Source organism: Thamnophis sirtalis, unplaced genomic scaffold (assembly GCF_051295495.1).
Source record: "Thamnophis sirtalis isolate CommonGarterSnake01/CBP01778 unplaced genomic scaffold, rThaSir2_p1.2 scaffold_5, whole genome shotgun sequence".
NCBI lineage: Eukaryota > Metazoa > Chordata > Lepidosauria > Squamata > Natricidae > Thamnophis > Thamnophis sirtalis.
Window position 1 is genome coordinate 118,845,353 of NW_028261385.1, and position 24,970 is coordinate 118,870,322.

General features: G+C 40.1%; 1 protein-coding gene across 1 annotated transcript; it reads right to left on the reverse strand.

The window, feature by feature from the left end:
* Positions 1-1,261: 1,261 nt before the first annotated feature.
* LOC148045614 (cytochrome P450 2K1-like) lies at positions 1,262-23,022 on the reverse strand. Its single transcript, XM_087716774.1, has 9 exons — positions 22,840-23,022; positions 20,634-20,796; positions 18,399-18,548; positions 14,847-15,007; positions 14,101-14,274; positions 8,243-8,387; positions 7,529-7,713; positions 1,666-1,807; positions 1,262-1,479 (listed from the first exon to the last, which is right to left on the reverse strand). Exons 1-9 carry the CDS (start codon positions 23,020-23,022, stop codon positions 1,295-1,297), a joined length of 1,488 nt encoding a protein of 495 aa, XP_087572900.1. The 3' UTR covers positions 1,262-1,294.
* Between the last annotated feature and the right edge of the window lie 1,948 nt (positions 23,023-24,970).

Here is a 24,970-nt window from a genome sequence, read left to right on the forward strand (position 1 = left end):
TGAGCAGAGGGAGACATGCTGCGAGTCAATTTTACATCTACAAGGGTTTTCCTGGGGGCAAGGTGCATTTCAGATGGGCATTGTTCCTCTGATAGTGACCCCACAGGAATGCCAGGCTCCTGATATCGTTTGATGCACAAGGAGGGTGACCCTATAATTTCCACACCAACTGCTATGGGGCCAATAATGGGGAGATGGCTCATCCCCAGTCTTTTAAGTGCGTCATACAGATCGCCAAGTAGCTGGGCTTTTGCCATTTTAGTTCCCCATCTGCCTCCCTTGTCAAAGACTATCATAGCTCTGGTCTTTTCCCAAAGACCTGACTCAATTGAAACAGCATGATAAGGTGAAGGTCCAGCAGACAAACACAACCAGTATTTTTGACCCAGGGCAGGGTCAGACTGATTAAGCTTTGACCTAACTCCAGCACTCTTAACATATAGTTCTCTTTTCTGCAAAATGTTGCAGGGGCCCATTTTTCCTATGCTTTGCTTTTTCTTACAGGGTTTGTCAGATAGTTGACTTTAGGTGTTGGTATTGGCTTACGGTTCCGTCCCCAAGCATAAATAATGTGCTGTTGATGGGAGCGGACTTGTTCCACATCCTGTAACTTGATTCCACCCTGGTCCCCAGGATTTTTGACATCCCTGGATCTTTCTTCAAGAGCAAGGGGGGTTGTTCGGGTATTTTCGCAACATTGGGAACTATTATTCAAGACGTCATCACTTAGCAAGCCCAATAACAGCCCAAAAAAATGTAAACAGAAATAGGAAGGAGACAGAATAGTAAAAGCCAAAGGAAACAAATGGCCCTAAAAGAAAAATTCAGTAATAATGATACAAAGCACTTTGTTTTTTATAATTTCCAGCTGTTCTTCTCTATATTTTACGTGTCTATACATTATTGCTATTCAGCTTTTACGCAACATATGAAACCTGAACAATAGATAGCTTGGTCCAGGGATTAAGACACCAGCCAGAAAACAGGAGATTGGGAATTCAGGTCGCACTTTAGCAATGAAATCCAGCTGGGTGGCTAATCACCAGGAGACTGTGAGTTCTACCTGGCGTAACTTTGGGCCAGTCTCCCTTCTTAACCCAAAGAGCTTTGGGAAAATAAGGGTAGGATAACTTCCTTGAGTTATTTGTAAAAATAATAAAGGTGGAATTCCAATAAAATAAAGGTAATGAATATAATGTAATATGTAATCAGGTTGTCAGATTTTGACTCTCTGTCCAAGTAAAGGTATTTAAAAGCTGAGAAAATAGCTGATTATGAGTTTTTTTCTGTCAGATCAGGATAACACAGCACAGGTCTTGTAAGGCACGGGAGGGATCGTAAGTCCAAGAACAGGAGTCAGGTCCAGATCATCTTTAGATGTTCCTGAAGGCGGCTGGAAGGTAAATCTCTGGAGGAGGTTGGTAAAGAAAAGGAAGAGCTCCATTTTGGCAAGGTCCTCACCAGCACATACTCTCTGACCTGGAAGAAAGCATCGATGGCAAAAAGGTGGGGGTTTTTTTTTTTGGCTTCTTAAATTATTTTACATGGCTTTCCATAGTTGCATTGCCTCAAAGGAATGATTATAATCTTTAAAAAAAAATCTTCATAACTATTCTGTTGCACTGAAATTCTTTCCAGCTTTTCACATATACAGAGTGATGTTACCTGCAGAGAAAGCCATGAACGCATCCCTCTTCACAAATTTTCCTTCAGAGTCAAGAAAATGCTCAGGATAGAATTCATGAGGTTTCTCCCACTGGGATTCATCATGGAGCACAGAGGTCAGCAATGGAATGATGTACATGCCCTAAACATTGAAATTATATAAAGAGGAGTATTGTCAGCCTCTGTTTTGCTGCTTGCTTTTCGGATGCTATTGAAACGGGGAGGGGGGCATGGTAAATGGGTGAGGGAAGTATTCTGTGCAGGAGAGACTGTAATAAGGGAGTTGTTCTCACCATTTATTGCGCATGTGGCAGAGAGGGGTTGCCGCCAAGGCCAACTGTCCGGCATACCAACCTGATGATGATTTTTGAAGTTGTCTCCCACATGACACCTATGGGGTGTTTGGATTGGACTATGGGATGGGGTTACCAAGGGGAGGGGGTTGGGTCACATATTGATATCTATGATTACGCGCGCTTTTGCCTCAGATCTTGCTTTGCCTAGCTACTATCTACTCATGACCAGTAAAAGTACTCTTAATTCTTCAAAATGGAGTTGAGTGGTTTCTTTCTTGGTTACTGAGCAAAGCAGCCCCAACAGTATTTTCCATTTAACACATTATTGTAGAAATTATTACAATGAAATTTATGCCATTGTTTTAAAGGTAAAACAATTGACAACATTATTATAGTCTAAAATAAAAATAACATCCTGAAAAAGACATCCATTTGAATAACCAAAAGTACCCAATAACGACAGTAATTTGTTCCATCTCGCTAAGTCTTTTATACCATCATTCCATATTTTAACACATTTTCTAAAACAACATGCAATTCATACTGGTCAGTGTGACCCCTAGATATTTAATCTTAGTCTCTTTTTTTAAATCCTTTTTTCCATTTTATTGTTAACATCTTTCTCTTCCTTTGATTAATTTTAAAACCAGCTAATATGCCCTAATGCTTCAGTTTCTTCATTAGAAGAAACCATTCTAGTATTTCTGTGCTATCAAAACTATTAATATGTGCTTTCTGGCATGTATAAATAGATTTAATCCCTCCAAGAGAATTATCCCGAAAGGCCATATCTTCCACAATTCTGAAGATAAAATCCCAGTTCAAATTATCAAAGGCTTTCTCAGCATCCAAAAGGATCACAGCTACTTGTTTCTTATTTGGTATTAGGCATAATCCATTATATCCAAACAGTTCTTATATTGTCCCTTAGTTGTCTGCTATGTACGAATCCACATATATCATCTATATAAATAAAAATATAATGGTTGTTTGTTCAAAATCGCTAATCTCCGAAAGTTCTTCACTGATTGCTTTGAAATTTTGATACAACGTTGCATTTGAATACGCTAATGTTTTTATATATGTATATTATATAGATGTCACACCTGTGACAGGTAAAAACATGATTTTTTGTAAAAACATGCTTTTTTGAAAACCAGCACCATCCGGTGGACGTAAAAGCAACAAATACTATACTAAAAATTTCATGATTTCATTTCAATGTTTCCAGCGCCATCTGGTGGATGTAAAAGCAACACACGCTATATGAAATATTTCATGATTCCATTTCAATGTGTCCGATTGCATTGTTATATTGAATTTTGTTATATTGAATATATTGAAGAGCCGAGGTGGCGCAGTGGTTAGGGTGCAGTACTGCAGGCCACTTCAGCTGACTGTTATCTGCAGTTCAGCGGTTCAAATCTCACCGGCTCAAGGTTGATTCAGCCTTCCATCCTTCCGAGGTGGGTGAAATGAGGACCAAGACTGTGGGGGCAATATGCTGACTCTGTAAACCGCTTAGAGAGGGCTGAAAGCCCTATGAAGCAGTATATAAGTCTAACTGCTATTGCTATTGCTAATTTTCATAGATTTTGATTTATTTTCATTTTGATTTAATTATTTTGTATGACATTGCATTGGAATTGAGCTGTGTCATTTACCATAGTGTTCATTTAGTGAGTATAATATATTCAGAACAGTTCGGCCTCTCTCCAGCTTTGTCCCAACGGTCCCTTTATATGTGTGGCTGGGGTGCGGCCACACTCTTTCCCCTTTCTGCCCCTCCTCTGATGAGCTTTGGCCATTTCCGCCACGGGGAGCTGAACTCCTTCAGCCTCCCCCCTCCCCTCTCTCCCCTCCCCTCCTGCTGGGCCTTTGCTGTCTGCTGTGGGGCACCACCTACGCCATCCCTCGGCTGCCTCCCCCTGCCCTTAAGCTGGCCTACCCTCGGCCAGCCCAGTGGAACTCCAGAGGAGGCGGAGGCAGAGCATCTCCTCAGCCCGGCCAGCCACGCACACTCTCCACCCCCCCCTCACAGTGAGCCAGCTAGCCTTCACCAAGGCGACTCCGATGGGGCAGTGGTGGCGGTGTAAGCCTGAGGTGCAGCGGAGCTGGGGTGGCCCTGGGTGCCCCGTGAGGTGGCACACTGAGGACTTCTCCTCCTCCGAGATCCTGGAAGTCTCACTCTCCTGGGCCACCAACTTGGGGGAGCCTGAGCGCAGCTCCTCCGAGGAGATGCTCAACAAGTTCCACGAGGCCGACAGCCCTGGCGCCATCTCCACCAACCAGACTCGCCCAGCCCAGCAGCCCCGAGTCCTGACCAACAGCAGCACCCACCTGCCGCCCCACTATGCCCAGACTGGGCCACAACAATACATGGCCGGGTACAGTTACTCATGAATAAAATACTATAAGATCTGAAGTTAAATCTTGTGCTTCCTTTGGTAATAAGGCAAATTCATCAAATTCTTTAATAGCAATAAAAATTCATCTTCAAAACATAAATTGTGATATAAAGATGATAGTCCTTTTAGCCCTGGTGCCTGGACTTTTTAAATTTTCTTTATAGCTTCCAATATTTGGAAGATTATTATTATGGGACTGTTCATTATTTGTTTCTGAGCTTATGTGAGTTTGTGTAAATCCTATTTCTTCCGGTATTCATCAACATTTGCCAATAACCTTTCACGTAAGAATAAATAAAATCATGAAAGCATTTCTTTATGTTGTTATATCTATCAATGTTGTATTGTCACCCTCTATCCTTAATATAGTTTTCTTTCTGCTTTCTTTTTATAAGCCAACAGTTTTCCTGACTTTTTAGAAAACTCAAAATTTTTCTGCTTCACATATTTTAATTTAGTTTCTATTTCTCTCACAGCTAACATAGATAGTTGTTATAAAAACTTAATTTTATTTAAAATACCAGTAGTGGAGTCTTTTGGGGTTTTCTGTAATTCATCCTTTTAACATTTTTCTTCTAATCTACGGTGCATTTTTTCGTGTGAATTGTAGTGAAAATACTCTCAGCTATAACCTTGCTGTTGTAACAGTCTTTACCTCCATAGTTTTATCCAAAAACTCAATTTCATTTTTTAATGGTACTCCCCAATCCATTTTTTGTAGTATTGCTTCAATTGGTCTCCATCTTTAAAAAATGCTTTTGTTTTAACTGTTGAATTAATTGGATTTCAGTCAAAAAAGGTATTTGGTAAAATGCCGAACTAATCTCTCTTATTGGCCCTTTGAAATCCATATGAGATTTCACATACTAGTTCAAAAAAGTTTAAGAAAAAAACAAGGAAATAGATTATCATCTGCATTCAGGGTTCTTCAGGATTTAAAACTGCATATTACTTACAGTGAATCCTTGACTTAAAATCGGTCACTTAGCAACCAGTTGCACTTATAAGAGACCCTGAAACACAATAGATTTGAAGTTTCAATATCCTGGGCTTCCCATCCAGTATAGTCACGTAGCTACCGTGTTTCCCCGAAAATACGACAGGGTCTTATTTTCTTTTTACCTACAAAATATGGCTTGGGCTTTATTATGGGGGGAGGGTTTATTGTTTTGGGGTCTCCGGGCAGCTGCTCTCTTGCGAGCTGGCTCCCAAAGAGCCAGGCACAGCCTCATGGGTGAATGGCTGTGTTGCGCTGTCACAGCAGCGCAACACAACAGCCATGAAGCGAGTATGCTCACGAGCAGCCACCCGGCAAATTCCCTTTGCAGCCAGGAGCAGCGCCATTCACTGACCTACGGGTATTGCCAAGCCGCATGAGTGCCTGTTCGCCAACGCCTGGCTCCCGTGGATTGATGCCTTCCAAATGCCAGTGAATGGCGCTCTGCATGGCTGGAGAGGGGGGTTATGTGAGTGGCTGTTCTTCTCTCACTCACCTTCCTCCCAGACTCACCATGCATGGCCCAGCTCTCATTACGGAGCCAGGGCACCTACGCCGCCATCCCAGCCTGGCTTTTTTTGTGGCTTCCAACCCGTGTCTTGCAGCAGTGGCCACTCTGGGAGCACACTCTATGGTTGTGGGCCAGCTGCCTGCACAGTGTATAACCATAGAGCGTGTGCCCAGAGCAGCACTGCAGAAAGATTTGGGTTGGAAGCCATGGAAAAAGCCAGGCTGGGATGGTGGCGGCGGCGGAGGTGCCCTAACTCTGTAATGAGAGCTGGGCCACGCATCGTGAGTCTGGGAGTGACAGTGGAACAGTCACTCACACAACCCCCCTCTGCAGCCATGCAAAGCGCCATTCACTGACATTTGGAAGGCACCAAGCCACGGGAGCTGGGTGGTGGCGATCAGGCACTCACACGGCTTGGTGATACCCCTAGATCAGTGAATGGCGCTGCTCCTTGCTGCAAAGGGGGTTTGCTGGTTGGCTGCTCATGAGCGTGGTTGCTGTTATGTTGCACTGCTGCAACAGTGCAAAACGGCCATTTGCCCATGAGGCTATGCCCGGCTGTTTGGGAGCCCGCTCGCAAGAGAACAGCCGCCCAGCAACCCCCCCCTTCAGCTGGGCACAGCACTGCTCACCAACCTAGCACTATCCCAAAGGCACCAAACAACGTGATCACCTTTGCCTACCCCCAGCTTCCTGTGGCTTGGCACCTTTGGGATACTGCTAGGTTAGTGAGCGGCACTCTGCCTGGTTGGAGGTGAGGGGTTGTCCAGGAGGTTTATATGTGGGGGGGGGAGCTTATATTTTTGCCCACCAGAAAAATATGGCATGGCTGTATTATGAGGACATGTCGTATTTTTGGGGAAACACGGTATATTTTGGGTACTTGGCAACCATCTGTCATTTATGGTTGTTTGCCGAATCCCATGATCATATGTCTGCAATTTATGTTTTTGCTAGAAACCAATATTTACTTTCAGTTTCTGGCCAAAAACATGCTACAGTGAATACTGGGTTCACTTAATGACCACAGCATTCATTTTATGACCCCAATGTTTGCTTAATGAGTGCCACAAAAAAGGTCATAACATTGGGCATGGTCACATGGTGATGCATTTTAAGTCTATCATGACTGATGGTTAAAATTGTGGGCTCGATTATAGTCATAAGTTGTTTATACCAGTGTTGGCAAACCTTTTATGCACCAAGTGCTAAAATGGAAGTGCGTATGTGTGTGCGTACTGGAAACCGGAAGAGCATCCACCTGGTACACATGCACGTGCCGGGTGGCTGATCTTCCGCTTTCTGGTGCATGCATATGCACTAGCCAGCTGGTCTTCCAGTTTCTGGAGCACATACATGTGTGAAGACCAGCTGGCCAGTGCATATGTGTGCGCCAGAAACAGGAAGAGCAGCCGCCCAGCACGTACATGCACACTGGGAGGATGCTCTTCCAGTTTCTTTTGCTCCCACATAGGTGAAGCCCTTCTGGCAGGCACACCAGAACCCGGAATAGCAACGGGTGATGGCTTGAATGCCCAGAGAGGGGGATCTGCGTGCCACTTCCAGCAGATGTGCCATAGGTTCATCACGGATTTATACTGTACAAAGAAAGGTTGGAACATTAACAATGGGATTATTTCACAGTCCTCACCTTGGGAATGAAGAATCCTTTGAAAGTTATGTCCATGGTGGTTGCATGGGGCAAATTGGTTGGAACAATATCAGCAAACCTTTGAATTTCGTGAATTACAGCATTGGTGTAAGGCATTTTGAATCGGTCTTCTGTCCTTGGCTGACGAACCCCAATCTCTTTTGCAATTTCTTCTTGGACCTTCCCTGGGAGAATAGAATCACATCAAGATGATACCATAATTTGAATTTTGTTTTAAATGAGAGTTTATGCAAAAATTCCAAGTAGAGTAGAGAAAGTCTAATTCATAGTAGAGATCTGAAGATAACCCATTGTGATCTGTGCTTGTAATCCCCCTCCCATTTTTATCACGATACCTCTTATTTTATGAAATGCTTAGTGAAGTAGAAAAAAATCAATTAAGGTAACATTATGATTGGAATATATCATTCTTAGCAAAAAGCTGTTTTGGTCTTAACTCATATTCAATAGTAATGGGAGGCGATAGGTGCATAACACATTATGGTGCAATTCCCCAAAATTTCTGAAAGTTTACAGTATGTGTGAACTCTTCACATAGCGACATTTTATATTGACTCTCACTTCATGTTAATTCATTCAAATATACAGTAATAGGAAGGGCAACTTATTCTTGCTTCTTATTCTCCCTCCCCTTATTATTTGTCAGATAATTATATATTTTTATTGAAATTCAATCAAAAGAAAACTGCTTACTTTGAACCTCTGGATACTTCATCATTAGGAGTATGGCCCAGCACAATGTTTTTGAAGTTGTATCCATGCCAGCACCAAATAAGTTATCCACAAGAGTTTTAAGATTATCATTATGGAAATAGCTATGTGTTGACTTCTTATTCTCCTGAAGAATGTAAAGAAAAGGAAATTCAGTGTATTTCTTTAATCTACATACCTGAAAGTTGTTACCATGGCCTCCAAATTTCCAGTGTCAGGATACTGTGAGAGTTGTAATTCACAAGAACTGGAGTGCACTGTTTTGCTTATTGATACTAAATCTTAGGAATATTATTTATAAATGGGAAAAAGATTATCATTCTATTTACAGTGTTTATGAGCATGATTAACTCTAGACTGTAGATTTCTGCTTATATAAATCCTTATTAAAGAAACTAAAGCAAAATATAAGCATCCGGAATATTTCACGTATGTATCGCCTACAAATAATTTTTAACCTATGACCATTCTTACAGCCATTCATTCCAGGAGCGTTTCTAGTTAAAATGATAGTAAACAAATGGTGGTTGTAACCAATTCTTGCAGTTCCAGTCATCTGAGCGGTCCCACAATTACATGATCCGGCGTTGGTACTTGGTAACCATCTAGCACTTACTATAGTTCAGTAGCTGTGATTATATGCCTGCCTTTTGCAATCTTCCTTGCTGTTTCCTCCATAAAGACAATGGGGAGCCAGCAGGGATTTTCTGGGGTAAGTCTCTCCACTTATGCACAGGGATTCCCATCACTAAGCAATCCAGTTGTGCTTCACAACCATCGCTCAGTAACAGAAATTCCAGGCTGAATTGCTTTCATAATACAAGGATTATATGTATTGTGTTGCAAACTATAGTAGAGTGGCTTGCAAAGTAGACTTTAATTTAGCGATCACATTTTTTTTTCTTATCAAAAGGGCTTTAACCAAAATTTGAGGGGGAAGGGAGGCCAATTTTCATGACCTTTAGAACCTAGTTCCAAACCAAAACCATGAGATAACCAATCAAATAAGGAGGTAGGGAGTAAAGAGAAAGAGAAAGAAAAATAAAAAGTTAATAAAGTAGAGAGTGATGGAAAGGATGGAAAACCCAGTTACAAAGTAGGAGATATAAGAAACATACCCAAGACTCATAAAGGACTCAAATGATATACACTAATGCTTCATTCTGAGGGAGCAAACAGAGTAAACTTGAAATATTAATACATGAAGGCAGATATGATATAGTTGCCATTACTGAAACTTGATGGGATGAAACTCATAACTGGAATGTACTGATGGAAAGATATATTCAAAAGAAACAGACCAAACAAAAGAGGAGGTGGAGTTTCATTATATATAAAAGATCACTACATCTCTACAGAAATATACAAAACCAAGGATGAAAACCTCCAAGAATCCATATGGGTCAATATAAAAGGGGGGGGGGAGGACATTGCTATAGATGTATACTACAGACCACCTCACCAAGCAGAAGAAATAGATGAACTCTTTGCTAATCAATGAACATATGTATATAGGAAACCTACCATAGTAATAATGGGAGACTTTAACTTATCTGATATCGAATGAAAGACAAACTCTGCAGCAAGTGGGAGATCAAACAGGTCCCTAACCAACTTAGCTGAGAACTTTGTCATCCAAAAGATAGAGAAAGGAGTTAGAGGAAAAACCTATACTGGACCCAATTCTTGCTAATAGAGAAGAAGTTACAGAGGGAGTTGAAGTTGCCGGAACTTTGGGTGAGAATAATCATTTTATATTGGAACTCAATATAATGCAAACACAAGGAATAGAATATAATATAACCAGTGTCTTAAATTTTAAAAGAGCTGATTTTAACAAATTGAAAGAGAACCCAAGAAAAATTCCATGGATTAAAATTCTAAAGGGAAAATCAACTCAAGGAGCATGTGAAACTCTGAAAAATATGATTAAAAAGTCCAGTCCAACACAATACCACTGAAAAATAAAAAGAAATTCAGGAAGAAACCAACATGGTTGCACAAAAAATCCCTCTATAAACTGAAAGACAAAAAGGACAAATACAAAAAATGGAAAGAGGGACTCATAAATAAGGCAGAAAATCATCAGATAGCCAAAAATCTGCAAAAATGAAGTGAGAAAAGCAAAAGAATAAGCACTTGCAACAAAAGTGAAAGATAATAAAAAGTTTCTTTCATCACATAAATAACAAGAAAAAAGTCAAGGAAACAGTCAATCCACTAGAGGGAGAAGATGTCAAGGAGGTAAATGGCAGTAGAGAGAAAGCAGAGCTGTTTAATTCATTTTTGCATAAGTCTTCATAGAAAAAGAACCCATAGACCAACGTCCCAAAAACACAACTGTAAAAGACAGACTAGAAATAAAAATTAAAATAAGCAAGAGAATGGTAAGAGAAGGCCTGTCTGACTTGATAAATATAAACCACTGGATGGATTACATCCTATAGTTCTGAAGGGGCTGGCAAATGTTATCTCAGAACCATTGTACCATATCTTTTAAAATCCTGGTGTACTGGGAAACCACCAGAGGATTAGAAAAGAGCTGATGTGGTTCCCATCTTCAAAAAAGGAAAAGAACCAGGACCCAGGAAACTATAGACCAATCAGCCTGGAAAGATACTAGAAAAAGTAATAAAAAACAGATCTGTGAATATCTAGAAACAAATAAAGTTATAATAAAACCAGCACAGGTTTAAAAACAGATCATACCAAACCAATCTTATTTCATTGTTTGAGAAAGTGACTAAATTAGTAGAGCAGTGAAATACTGTGGACATAGTATTCTTAAACTTCAGCAAGGAATTGAAAAGAGTAGACCACAACCTAGTTGTTCTAAACTAGAAAATGTGAATTAGACTGCATTATCACCAGATGGATTTGTAACTGGCTAATAAACAATACTCAACAAGTAATCCTTAAAGGTGCTACATCTACATGGAGGGAAGTAAGCAATGTGGTACCATAAGGTTCTGTCTTAGGTCCAGTACTCTTCAATATCTTTATAAATGACTTAGATGAGTGAATAGAAGGGAGCTCATCAAATTTGCAGATGTCACTAAATTGTCAGGAATAGCCAACACCCCAGAAGACAAGCTTAGAATCCAAAAGACCTCGACAGACTTAAACAATGGGCCCTATCCAGCAATATAAAATTTAATGTGGAGAAAAGCAAGGTTTTACACCTAGGCAGGAAAAAACTAAAGATACAAGTACAGTTTATGTGAAACGTGGCTCAAAAACAGTAACTGTGAGAGGGGCCTTGGAGTCCTAGTGGACGATCACTGAAATATGTGCCAGCAGTGTGCAGCCACTGCCAAAAAAAAACCTAATATAAACAGAAGCATAGAATCAAAAATATGAGAAGCATTAATACCACCTTATAAATCCTTAGTAAGACTATACCTGTAATACTTCACCCTGTTTTGGTCACCACATTACAAAAAAAAAGATGTTCAGACCTTGGAAAAAGTACAAAGAAAAGCAACTAAGATGATTAAGTCCTGGAGACAAAAACATGAAGAACGGTTGCAGGAATAGCGTACGGCCAGTCTAGAGAAAAGAAGGACTAGGAATGACGTGATAGCAGTATTCAAGTATTTGATGAGCTGCCACAAAGAAGAAGGGGTCAACTTATTTTTCAAATCACCAGAGGGCAGGACAAATAATCAAGCAGAAAAGCAGCCTGGAATTAAGTAACTTCCTTACAATAAAATAATTAACCAGTGGAACAACTTGCCTTCAGAAATTTGGTGCTTATCACTGGAGGTTTTTAAGAAAAGGCTGGACAGTCACTTGTCTGAAATAATATAGGTTTTTTTTGCTTGAGCAGGAGATTGGACTAGAACAGTGTTTTTCAACCTTTTTTGTGCAAAGGCACACTTTTTTCATGAAAAAAATCACGAGGCACACCACCATTAGAAAATGTTAAAAATTTTTTAACTCTGTGCCTATATTGACTACGCACACTGCATATATCTTATCTTGCATATATCTTATTTCCCCCCACATTAGGTTGGCAGTATAGTTACCCCCACATTAGGTTGTAGTTCCCCAACATTAGGTTGTAATTTCCCCCCATTAGGTCCAGTATAGTCCCCCACATTAGGTGCAGTATAGTTCCCCCACAGACATACAGCCTTCAGCCATACAGTGTATTACTGAAGGCTGTATGCCTGTGTACTGCCCCACTTCGGTGCTCGGAACACCGAAGGAGACGCGCCGCTGGTAACACTTACCAAGTTGACAGCGCGCATTCTCCTCGCTGCTCCGGTCCTCCGCGATTGTTGCTATGGGTGCACGCATGGGACGTCAGTGACATCCCTGCGTGTGCTACCTCCCGGCGGTCCCCGCGTTTTTAAAGTAAACGTGGGGCCGCAGGGACTTAATAGAGGCATCCCTGTGTCCCGAAAGCAACTTTCGGGACACAGAGATGTCCCGAGGCAAAAACACCCGGCGGGTGTTTTTCCCACGGCACAACTTACACTATGTCACGGCACACTAGTGTGCTGCGGCACAGTGGTTGAAAAACACTGGACTAGAAGACCTCCAAGGTCCCTTTCAGCTCTATTCTGATTGATCCTAAATGTAGCAAAGCTGATTTTGGTTGTGTTTGTGGCATGCTGGCTAAAATGTGTCCACAGTGGCAGGTTTTGTGTTCTATGGTTAGCAGGGAGCCCTAACACTCATAATCCTGCCACAAATATTTATGTCAAGGTTTTGATTGACCAAAAAGATAATGAATACTAGGGTTAATGGGCTCATCTGTTTATGGTCAGGGCTAAAGAAGATTGTGATTTGTAATAATGAGAAACATATGGTAAAGACCATGAATTACTGAAAGAATTGAAATAAAGAAAAATTAAAATGTTTTTTCTTTTGGAATTTAAGAGAAAATGGGAAAGGAACTTGATCTAAATGAAGACAGCTTGATCTTGTAGATTGGCATTTATCAATGTATGCAGGGGAATTAAAAATAGGCTTAATTGCCACAGAAAGGGCAGAAATATATGTTAGAATACATGAAGTCAGGACATCCTTCTGCTGTGGCTGTGTATGGAAGTGCATAGGCCGAGTGACTGTTGCATGTTATGTTCCAGTGAACTTTCCCCACCTCTCTGCCATTTCTTCCCAATACATGCTTGGTCAATACTTTCTTTCATGAAGAGTGATTTAATTTTAACTCACATGAAGAAGAAAGACTTCAGGTTTCAGAGCTCACCTCTACTTTTCCATGGATTTCCTTAGACTGCAATTTCTTTAAAAAGGGAGAATGGCTTTCCTCTTCTCCTGCACTGATGAGTTTCTGGACCAATAGGAAAATCACATATCCCAACCCATATCATAATAATTAATATCCTAATGTTTAAAAATAAAGATAAAAGGGTTGCTTCCCAAGGACCCACCTGACCATCTCCCTATTGGAGTCATCCCTCCATAAGAGACAGTAGAAGTGGTACTACAGGTAATCCTCGACTTATGACCATAATTGGACATTGAGAAAAATTGTTGTTAAGAGAGACTCCCATACGACTGCTTCACTCGACGGCTACAAAAAACTAATGCTGCTTTTTACAGGGAAAAATTCCAGTCAGAGTTGTACAAGCAACATAGTAGCTTTAGTAAATATGCGAGGAATAAAGACATGACATGAACAGTGAATCTGTTAGCCATTCACATATTCACTCCTTGCTTTCACTCCAGGAAATTGTGTTCCCTGACATTTCTAAAGGAAATTTTCCCCCCAGCTACAATTATTGTGGCACCAGCAAGAATATTTGTAAAACATACAAAAGAAAAAAAAATCACCCATAATTTCTGTCATACATAAAGTGCTTTATTACCTGTTTCTGACGAACAAGAAATGCATCAATAAAAGTCCTCGGGTTATTTTCGTCAAACTCTTCGATATCTTTGAGGAATGTGGACTCTATGAAATCATGGTACTTTTCCCGGTTATTCATTACTGTCCTATGAGCACCCAGAAGGAATCCCAACTTGGGAAACACATTATACACCTGAAACAGTATAGAGTAATAAGAGAGGCAGCATTATTAAGAGAGCTGAATACTATGAATATATTCTCTGGTAGATATCCCAAAGCATTTTTATCCATTTGTTTCATAGTCTACAACACAGGTGTCAAACTCACGATATCATGTTGCCATCACATGACATATCACAACTTTTCTCCCCTTTATGGAACTGGAGTGGGCGTGGTCTGCATGTGACACATTTGATCTACAGGCCACCAGTTTGACACCCCTGGTCTACAAAATCATCATCATTATCATCAGCTATGAAATATGTGGGTGCTAAAGAGATGATAAATCACTTTTTCTAATTAATTAAGATCCAAATATCACAAATTAAACCTTAATAAACTGTAGGAATGAACTTTTTCTTCATATAACCAATTTTGTTATATTTAAGTACAATGACAATAAAGATTATACTTATACTTATATGAAAAATTACATTACCAATGGACCTTAATAAACTGTAAGAATGAACTTTTTCTTCATATAACCAATTTCGTTATATTTAAGTACAATGACAATAAATATTATACTTATACTTTATACATTACCAATATAGCAGGGCTTGTTGCAAGACGTATATTTTCTTCAACTAATTCCAGTATTCTTATAAGTGTAGCATCTTCATATTCAAACCTCTTGCCAAGTAAAATGAAAACTATGATATTGGCAGCTGCAGCTTTCAAAATTGTTGCTGGATCAAATGGCTTTCCTGGTTATGAGCAATAAATTAAAACAGAACTGTGAAAGAAGCCCAGAATTAAACTTGTTCTTCAACACCTTAAATATTGAGGATCAGATTGCTTATACATAGCATTTATCATAGAAACTAGCTTGCACTCTGCATAGAAGATAGCAGGAGAATGCTGGTTTGTGAAATAAAATTTACTGGCAGTAACACAAAGAATAATTCTGTAACCCATCCTTTTAAAACAGAAATAGTTACACATTAATGTAGTCAGTGATGGGATTCAAATAATTTAACAACCAGTTATTTGCCCTAATGACCAGCTGAGTAGGCATGGCTGGGTGGTCATGTGACTGGATGGGCATGGTCAATTTGGCATCACTCACATTGATGGGCATCTCGCCCGGCCTCTCTTCACCACATACGGCCCCACCTCGGCCCTCCTCTCCCAGCCACTCTTTGTCACACCTGGCCGCTCATCTCGCTGGACTAGGTAGTTTTCCAATAAAAAGAATGCTCGTCTTGTGTAAATAAATAACAAACATCTTGACTTCAGGTTTGATGCATCTTGTAAAGTATTACTGCTCATTCTAGTCTCCTTTCCTACTAGCAGGTCCATGTCAGATTATAATTTGCTACAACCTCTCTTGTTTTTTGCATGATTCTATGGGAGATAATTCTGAAATGTTATCTGTGATGTTTGCAGCTTTACCAAGTTTGTTTCCTCCAACATTGTTTTTGTATGCAATTCTTATAAGTTATTTTGATATTCCTTCCTCCTTTTTAAACAAAGTAGTGGTTAAGGTGCTGGCCTAGAAACCAAGAGAGTTGAGTTCTAGTCTCATTTTAGGCTTGAAAAAATGGCTGAGTGATCAATCACTCTCTGCCAGCCCAAACCACTTCTTAGATTGTGGTTGTGGGGAAACTAAGAGGAGGAAGTAATATTAGATAAGTTCACCGTGTTGAGTTCCTCATAAAGTAATAAAGATAGGATAAACATCTAACAAAATAAATAAATCATTTAAGAGAATGATGTCCTTCTAAAGGAGAAGGAGTGCTGATTGCCTTGTCACATGCCATACACTACTGCTTTTATTTCATTTTTATCCACTTTATTTTTCTCTATTTTTTGGTTTATTCTTCAGTGATGGAATAGCCTGTGAAATTCTTACCTGTCTCACATGCCAGGTTTATGTGGGAAAACATCAGGTAAACACATCCATGTGACTGACAGGCAATGGCAGCAGAAATCACTAAGCAGCTACATTAAGACAGAAAGATGGAAGCACCAGTATGCACAAAGCAGAGGATCTCAGGGTGAAGAGAGCTGAGACATCCACCTTTCATCAAACTGGCATATTACGGAACTACAGAAAGGTAGGAGAGTCATCCATGCCCTTTTTATGTCTTCTTGCCATTGGAAATTGCCCCGGATCTACAATACTGGTGTTCTTTTTAATGATCTTTCACTTTTAATCTAGAGAAGTGCTGACAGGATTTAAAAAGCAAATTCAACTATGCTCTTTTTTCCATTTAATCAATTTTTGCCAAACATCTCCCCAAATGACAATAAAATAGCATTCACATCTCACAATAAAATGGCACAATAAAATAGCACTGTTCCAATGTTTGAGGGGCTTCTAAAAAATGAGAGGGTCAGTCTATTTTCCAAAGCATCAAAAGGCACAAGAAACAATGGATGGAAACTAACCAAATAGAGGAGCAACCTAGGACTAAGGAGAAATTTCCTAAGGGTGAGACCAATCAACCAATGGAATAGCTTGCCTTGATAAGTTGTGGATGCTCCATCACTAGAGCCTTTAAAAAAGAGACGGGACAATTATTTTTCTGAAATTATACAGGGTCTTCTGCTCCAGCAGGGAGTTGGACTAGAAGACCTCTGAGGTTCCTTCCAACTCTATCATTCTATGTTCTCTATGTTCTAAATTGGGTGTTTCACAGCAGAAGCAATACAGGCCCTGCATCATCCTGTATCTTTTCCCCCAGAAAAACACAAGTAGTAGCCAACACTGTAGCAGGGCTTGGGGAACTCCAGGGAGTATCAGCTGATCACAGAAGGGTTACTTAATACCCTTATAATGAAAATGTTTGTAATCTTCTCCTTCTTCCTGAAGGCAATAGTGATAGCAATAGCATTTAGACTTATATGCCGCTTCACAGTGCTTTACTGTGGTTTATAGGATCAGCCAATAGTGATTTTGCATCCACTATTTTGTCTCTCTTTCTTAATAAAATTTATACAGTGCATGGGCATTGCCATAATAATTTCAATAAATACAAATAAGGGTTTTGATAACTTTTATGGACCATAATCATTCTTCATATTTTGAAATGTGGCATGTCTGATCACAAGCAGGAATTTAGATATGGTAATAAATGCATATTATACTCCAGGGAATAAAGTTAATAAAACTCTGAGCTGTGGATCTAAGGGGAAATTGTGCAACAATCTTCATAAGATATTGTGATGATAATTTTACATGACAGGAATGCACGGTTGGGAATCAATGAGAAATACAGAAAAAGTGATCGGATCATTTGTAGAATGTACATGAATGGTATTGGTTTATTGTTTAGGTTTTTTAAAAACTTATTAACTGATTCCAGTTAATTGGATAATATGAATATCACTGACTCAATGCCTAGAGGTGTAGTAAACTCAATTCTTAACACATTTTCATGTACAGAAATAATGCTCATATTGGAAACTGCATCATTCTGTACTCTTCAATAGCTAATTGAGTAGAGCAAATTATAGTAAAACCTCACAAATAACAGTTCTTGGCGTATTTTTCTGAAAAGGTTCCTCTAGATCAGTGATGGGCAACCTTTTTGGCGTGGTGTGTCAAAAATCGGCAAAAAATCGAGCATAACTCGCGTTGTGTGTCACTTCGACAAAAACATAATTTTGCGCAATTTATAGTTGCTGCTAATGGCGCTCACAGTTCCCGTTGGCACTCTGCTGTTCCCTGCTGTGGTGCGGTCGTAACCGACAGTCCCAGGAGTAGACTCTCTGTGCCGGCCTGACTGGAGAGAGGCGCGCACTATTCCCGCGCTCCTCTCCTGCGGGTCCTCCCTTGCCACGCTGATGACGTGTGTGCGCACGGCACGCACGCCTTACCAGCAGCCCCTGCGCTCAGAAAGGGGCGGCGGCGATACAGTAAGTGAGTGTGGGCGGGGGAGATCACACGTCCCGCCCCCCCGTTCCTCCAGCACAGATTCTTTCATCCTTGGCGGCCAAGCAGGAGCCGAGGATGAATCGCATGAAATCCTGTGCGTGTCACCCCAAATGGCTACGCGTGTCAGCACTGACACGCGTGTCATAGGTTCGCCATCACTGCTCTAGATGCTGAAAGATACAATGGTAAATTAGCAGGAAGAAATATCAACTCACCTTCATAAATCTCAAATGCCTTTGTCAAGATACTGCACTCTTCACTGATTTTGTCTTCAACAATCTTCTTGCCCATTCCATAATCCCGTAATGCAGAGATTGAAAACTGCCGGATCTGTCTCCAGTTCTCACCCTGAGAAAAAATAATGCCTGAAGTGGAGTGGTAAAGATAAGAAGAAAAATTAGAAATGAGAAGTTAATTTGAAGATTTTGGCAGGAAAATTCCACCATTAAAAAACATACGTTTTATAATCTACCATAGTTAGAGTATCAAAAATGAAGGAAAAGTTTGTTTGTTTAGGTGGCCTGCATTGGTTGTTGGTTGTTTTCCGGGTGCGAGTCAAAGTACTAATTATGACCTTTAAAGGGATCCATGGCTTAGGCCCAGGGTATCTGTGAGACCACCTACTGCCACCAGTAGCCTCCTACTGCCCAGTGCGATCCCACAGAGTTGGCCTCCTCAGGATGCCATCGGCAGACAGTGTCGGCTAGCGACCCCCAGGGGGAGAGCCTTCTCTCTGTGAGCGCCTTCCTTCTGGAATGAGCTGTCCCTGGAGCTTCATATAATCCCCAACCTCCGGTCCCTCCGACGCGCCCTAAAAAGTTGGCTTTTCCAGCAAGCCGGCCTGGCCTGAACAAAATAAAATAAATGATGAATTTAATTGTTAATTTTAATCTAATTTTTAAAATTGTATTGTTAATATTAATTGGGTTTGTTTTTGGTTACTTTATTTAATTTCCTTTTTAACTTTTGTAATAGGTGTTTTTTTTAATGTTGTACACCGCCCTGAGTCCTTTGGGAGAAGGGCAACATATAAGTCCAATAAACAAGCAAACAAACAAACAAACAAACAAGTAATGGAAACAATGTTTGTGTGGGCTAAAAATTTTGTTATTCTATAGAATTGGATAAATGGCAAAAGTTGTGGCATCGAAATTATAAATTAACAATGTGTACTGCATTCAAAGAAAATTTATATAAAATGTTTTACAGATTGCACTTCCCACTAGCAAGACTAGCCAATATGTTTAAAGATATGTCAGCTAAATGTTGGAAGTGTAATCAGACTCCAGGCTCGTACTACCACTTGTGGTGGATGTGCCGAAAAGCAAAAACATACTGGACAAAAATACATACTTGGATAGAAAAAAATGATAAAGGAACATATAGATTTAAAACCAGAAATATTTCTGTTCTGTATCATACCAGAAAAATATAATAAATAAATATATATTTAACATTACAGCGGCCAGAATTGTTTTTGCACAACATTGAAAAGGTATGGAAATCCCTACAGAAGAGAAGATAATTTTTAAAAATGCCAGAATGTGAAGAAATGGATAGATTAACACTTGAAATTAAAGAGATGGAAGATAACGGAATATTTTGAAACATGGGATTTCTTTTATCAATGGTTAAATAACAATAACAAAAGTTAGAACATTTAAAGTTATAAGAGAAGAATTAATTTTACCATAAGGGTTTATTATGATATGTTTATTATTAATATGATTTAATATTAACAATTAAGTATTAATATTATGTTGAGAAACTATTATTATTATATGATCACTACTAATGACATTATAATGATGATGAAGACAATGACGACGATGGCTATTGCTCACATTAACTATAACCAGACAACACATTGTTTATATAGTCATTGACACTATTGCTCTTAAAAAATATTTTAAAATAAAATGAAGGAAAAGCAAACATTTATTTACTTTAGCATAGCCAATGCCATAGGTATGCTCTGATCAATTGGTTGCTTAAGTGTGAATGTTAGCAAGAGAAGGTTTAAAGTATAAGCTGCCTATGATGAATAAGGATTGCAGTCCAGCATGTAAAATATCCTGGTGTCTCTTGCAAAGAGAAGTAGTAGGAGATCATCTAAATGAGGCTCTGGAGAACAGCCCCCATTTCTTTTCTTAGACATTGGACCAGCCAATTCCAACACTACAAAGATCAAACATCACTGGTTGCTGCCATGTCATTTAGGTAAAGTTCTCTGGGGCAGCAACACCAGTATTACTGTTACTCCGGTGAACAGAAATTTTGGTGCAAGTGTGTGTATTGGTTGAAAAATGTTTCTTTTTAATACATTTGCTATTATTACATTAGCAAATAGCCATTATCTGCGGCAGTTGCTAAATGAGACTCACATATACATAATATTGATTAGATTTTTGCAAGGATTGTCAACTACAATCCAGAATGAAATAATTTACCAAAGCCCTTTGCATAATCCTCAAAAACGGGGACGATGGGCCTCTCTGCAAATGCCTTTGCCTGGTTCACCAAAGCCTCTTTGACTGTCTCATAGCCAGTCAGCACCACCATTTCCTGGGATCCCATTTGAAGACGGAAAACGGGACCATATTCTTTTGACAACTGGAATTCAGCAAATGAAAAATGAGAGACAATTTTGATCAACAATTAAACTCACATAAGGACAATTCTGTTAAAAATCATGTCTCACAAATCCAAAATTGAAGTAATTTTTTTCTTTTTTTATGCTATAAGTTATAGCATAATAATATAGTATAGTATATATACCCGTAATGGCGAACCTATGGCAAGCGTGCCACAGGTGGCACACAGAGGCCTCTCTGCCAGCATGTGAGCCTCAGCTTAGCTCCACCAAGCATGCACCGCCTGCCAGCTGATTTTCAGGTATCAAGCCATCGATATACATCCAACAGGAACAGGAAGTGCTTCACAGGAGGAGATAGAGGTAAATCGTAGAGAGGCAGGAAATGCATCACTGAACAATGGAGATGAATCCTAGCAAGGAATAAAGCTTGCGACATAACTCCTTTAACAGTGTAGGCATGCACTGAGGGGGGAGTGCGGGGTTGTGGGGGGTTCCCTGGACCTCATTTTTGGTCCCAGGAGGCTTCAGGGGGGCCTGCTAGGCCCAAACTGGGGCATGGAGGGGTCGCACATGCGCAGGGGTGGCAGGGTGCAGGAACATGTTGTCATGCTCATGCATGCGCTTTTGGCATGCGAGGACAAAAAGGTTATTGCAGTGTGGTTAAAACACTTGAAAAAAGCTTACCAAATTTTTTATTACACCTTTAACAAAAATACAAATATTATTGCCCATTGGATACTCATGATAAAAGTTCACCAAGGTTTTTGTAAATTTTAGATGAATCAGCTGTGCAGGACTGATCTGAAGATACAGCCACAAAAAATCGGCTTTTATACCCTTTATTGTGGGAGAACATTTTCAATAATAATAATTTCAATGTTTTTATTTCTATTCCTTCATATGCAGCACCATTCTTGATCCATCACATGCAACACTGCCTAAAAACTATAGATTAACTCATTTCTAATTTTTATTACAAATATTTCACATTCTTTTGTAAAAACTTTAGAATTTCATAGCAGAAATCAAGAATAAATCTCTGGAAGTGGGAAACATTTCCAATCATATAATGCTTTAGCTAAAGGTAAAGGTTCCACTCATACATATGTGCTAGTCATTCCTGGCTCTAGGGGGTGGTGCTCATCTCCATTTCAAAGCCGACCAGTCAGATTTGTCCAAAGCCATCTCCGTGATCATGTGGCCAGGATGACTAAATGGCGAAGGCACACGAAATGCTGTTACCCCCCTTCCAAAGGTAGTCCCTATTTTTCTACTTGCATTTTTATATGTTCTCGAACTGCTAGGTTGGCAGAAGCTGGGACAAGTAACGCGAGCTTACACAGCACTAGGGATTCGAACCGCTGAACTGCTCATCTTTCTGATCGACAAGCTCAGTGTCTTAGCCACTGAGCCATCGTGTCCCTTTTAATGTTTTAAATTCTGTTATATTTAAAGTAAATGTAATGTAAATAAGATTCAAAATTAAGTTTTTCATTCAGCATTTTGGAAAAATATTCTGGAGCAGATAATATGGAAGAAAGCTTTAAACATGGGCCATTTTGCTAAAAAATATATCTTCTTAAAATATGTTAGAAACCCTTTTAGTACATGTAAAGGATTTTTACATTTTCCTTTCCATCAGGGATGTCAAACTCCAGGCCCACGGGCAGAATGCGTCAGGTGGTGGCCATGCCCACACCTAGTTTAGCAAAGGGGAAAAAAGTCCCAATGATGCTGCTGTGATGATGTGATTTTGGCACCCCTGCTCTACATAGTCATAGGCAATTTTAACAATCCGTTCAAGAGTCAGAAAATACAATTAGAAAAATGTATATCCTATTAACAAAGATTTTTGCTTGTATAATTCTTGTGCATATATAAACAAATGCAACACCAAGTTAATGTCATTTTTATACATTTTCAAAGACTCCTTAGAACCAACCGGGAGCATAGCAATCTTTTTCTAGTTAACTGGATAACCTGATAAATTGTTAAACTTTTATATCAGCATCAATACACTTTGGCAAAGAACATTCCTAGTTGTTAATCATAAGGTTTACCTTTATCATTGTCTTATAAGGCCTCTTGAAATCCATTATGTGCAGATTTCCCAAAATAGGTATGGTCCTGGGTCCAGGTGGAAGGTTTTGGGAGCTCTTACTCTGGGAACTACCCATTTTGAAAAGGAATAAAGCTGTTAGAATGAATACCAATAATAATAAAAGAAGTCCAGTCCAAGCCATTTCCTTTCAGAAGAGGTTTTCAGCAACAATTGGAATGAAATCTGCAAACAGAAATGATACAAACATGTATTACAAACTATTGCACTAAGCAGAAACTCAGCTAGCGTTTCTACTGCATCCTCATACTGCCACTTACACTAAATCACTTGCCTTTATATTCTATCTTCTCCCTAGGAATTTTCATTTATATTTGGTTGCTTATCATTCACTCTCTTACTCTGTGGGCAGTACTTAATGAAGGCGTTGCAAAACAGATTTAAACTTATTTGAACTGCACAGCAATTCATTATTGGGAACACTGGCATGTACATTGGATTATGAAAACCTTTAGCTTATTAACAGTTCAGCTAAGGAATCAAGCAAATGGAACCATTTAGTCCACAGGTGTCAAACACGTGGAGTCACATTTGTCAGCGTTCCATCTACCTGCTCAACCCAAATGGGGCAGGCTAGAAGTCTTATGCGTATGCCTATTGCTTGACAATTGACATGCTGATTAAGCATCAAGTTCAACCCATGTCCACGACTGCTTCAACTTTAAGGTGACCAGATTTTCAGATTGGTAAAGAGGGACACCATTGACCGGGGGGGGGGGGAGCTTGATTAAAAATTTTATATTTTGTCAAAAGGTCACCCCAGGACACTGAAACCAGCATAAATACGAATCTGTTGCCAAACAAAATTTTGATCATGTGACCAGGATGCTGCAACGGTGGGTAAATGGGCAAATAAAATTACCAATCAAAGAGAATATTTGCACCTCAGGGTTGAAATGAGATGTTCTCTCCTACTCTTTCCTCTTCCTCTCTTCTCTCTCTGTCTCTCTCATCCTCTTTCTCTTTGTCTCTCTTCTCTTTCTCCTTCTTTTCCATTCTTCCTTCACTTATTCTTTCTTTCTCCCTTCTCTCTCCTCTTTGTCTCTTTCTCTCGCCCTCTTTCTCTTTGTCTCTCTTCTCTTTCTCCTCCTTTTCCATTCTTCTATCACTTTCTCTCTCCTTCTTCCTTCTCTCTCCTCATTGTCTCTTTCTCTCTCTCTCTTACCCTTTTTCTCTTTTTCTTTCTTTCTCTCTCCTTCTTTCCCACTCTTCTGTCACTTTCTCTCTCCTTCTGTCTCTTTCTGTCTCTCTCCCCTCTTTTTTCTTCCTGTCTCCCACTCTTTTATCACTTTCTCTCTACCACCCAACCTGTCCCCATACTTATCTTTGACTGATCATGTTTGCAATAATTTACCTTTTCTAAATAGGTGCAGTTCCCTTACCAGATCCCTCGCTCAATCAAACACACACACACACACACACACACACACACACCATTTTTCTCCAAACTTTGGTCACAGCATGGTTCTGACTTCGGCTGGTGGGAACAGCTTTCCCCTTTCCCTGTCCAGTTTGGCAGTGAGTCTAGCGGAGAGCTGTCCCCATCCCCGGTGACCGGGGCGGAGCGGGGGTAGCGAGAAGGCAGGCCCGGCTCTTTTTGGCTTCTGCCTCTCCTTGCAGCATACAAGAAACCCCGCGATCTCTGGTCTCTCTTAAGATACGGAAACTAAGCCCGGTGCCTGATACAGATGTCACAAGGGAAATGGCCAATAGGAACGGCTCGTGGTCACAGATCAAAAGAGAGATCGCGATGGAGAAAGAGCATCCATTAGCGCTGCCCTCCCTCCCTTCCCTACTTTTGCGCATCTCAAGACCACCGCGTAAACAGAATTTGCCCCGAAGTTTTTCCCGTGGACAATGAGCTCCCCCTCAGACCTTTTACACACGTGAAAGATTAAAAAGCTAAATTTACTGCCATGCATGCCTGGAACGCCTGCAAAGAAAGAAGGGGAATGCGGGCAAATGTGTGAAGGAGAAAGAGCAAAAACCAACCTGTCCTTGCGCCATTCCGACGATACAGCCACGCGCTGCCAGACTCCAAAAAAGTTCTAACTAGGTTACCCAGCCCATGC

Bases quoted from the DNA above. Each gene is read 5' to 3' on its own strand.
- LOC148045614 (XM_087716774.1), bottom strand. From the start codon at position 23,022: ATGGCTTGGACTGGACTTCTTTTATTATTATTGGTATTCATTCTAACA. The intron at 15,008-18,398 runs GTGAGTTGATAT...GCTCATAACCAG, and splicing joins GGCATTTGAGATTTATGAAG to GAAAGCCATTTGATCCAGCA. The intron at 14,275-14,846 runs GTAATGTATAAA...ATACTGTTTCAG, and splicing joins CAACAAGCCCTGCTATATTG to GTGTATAATGTGTTTCCCAA.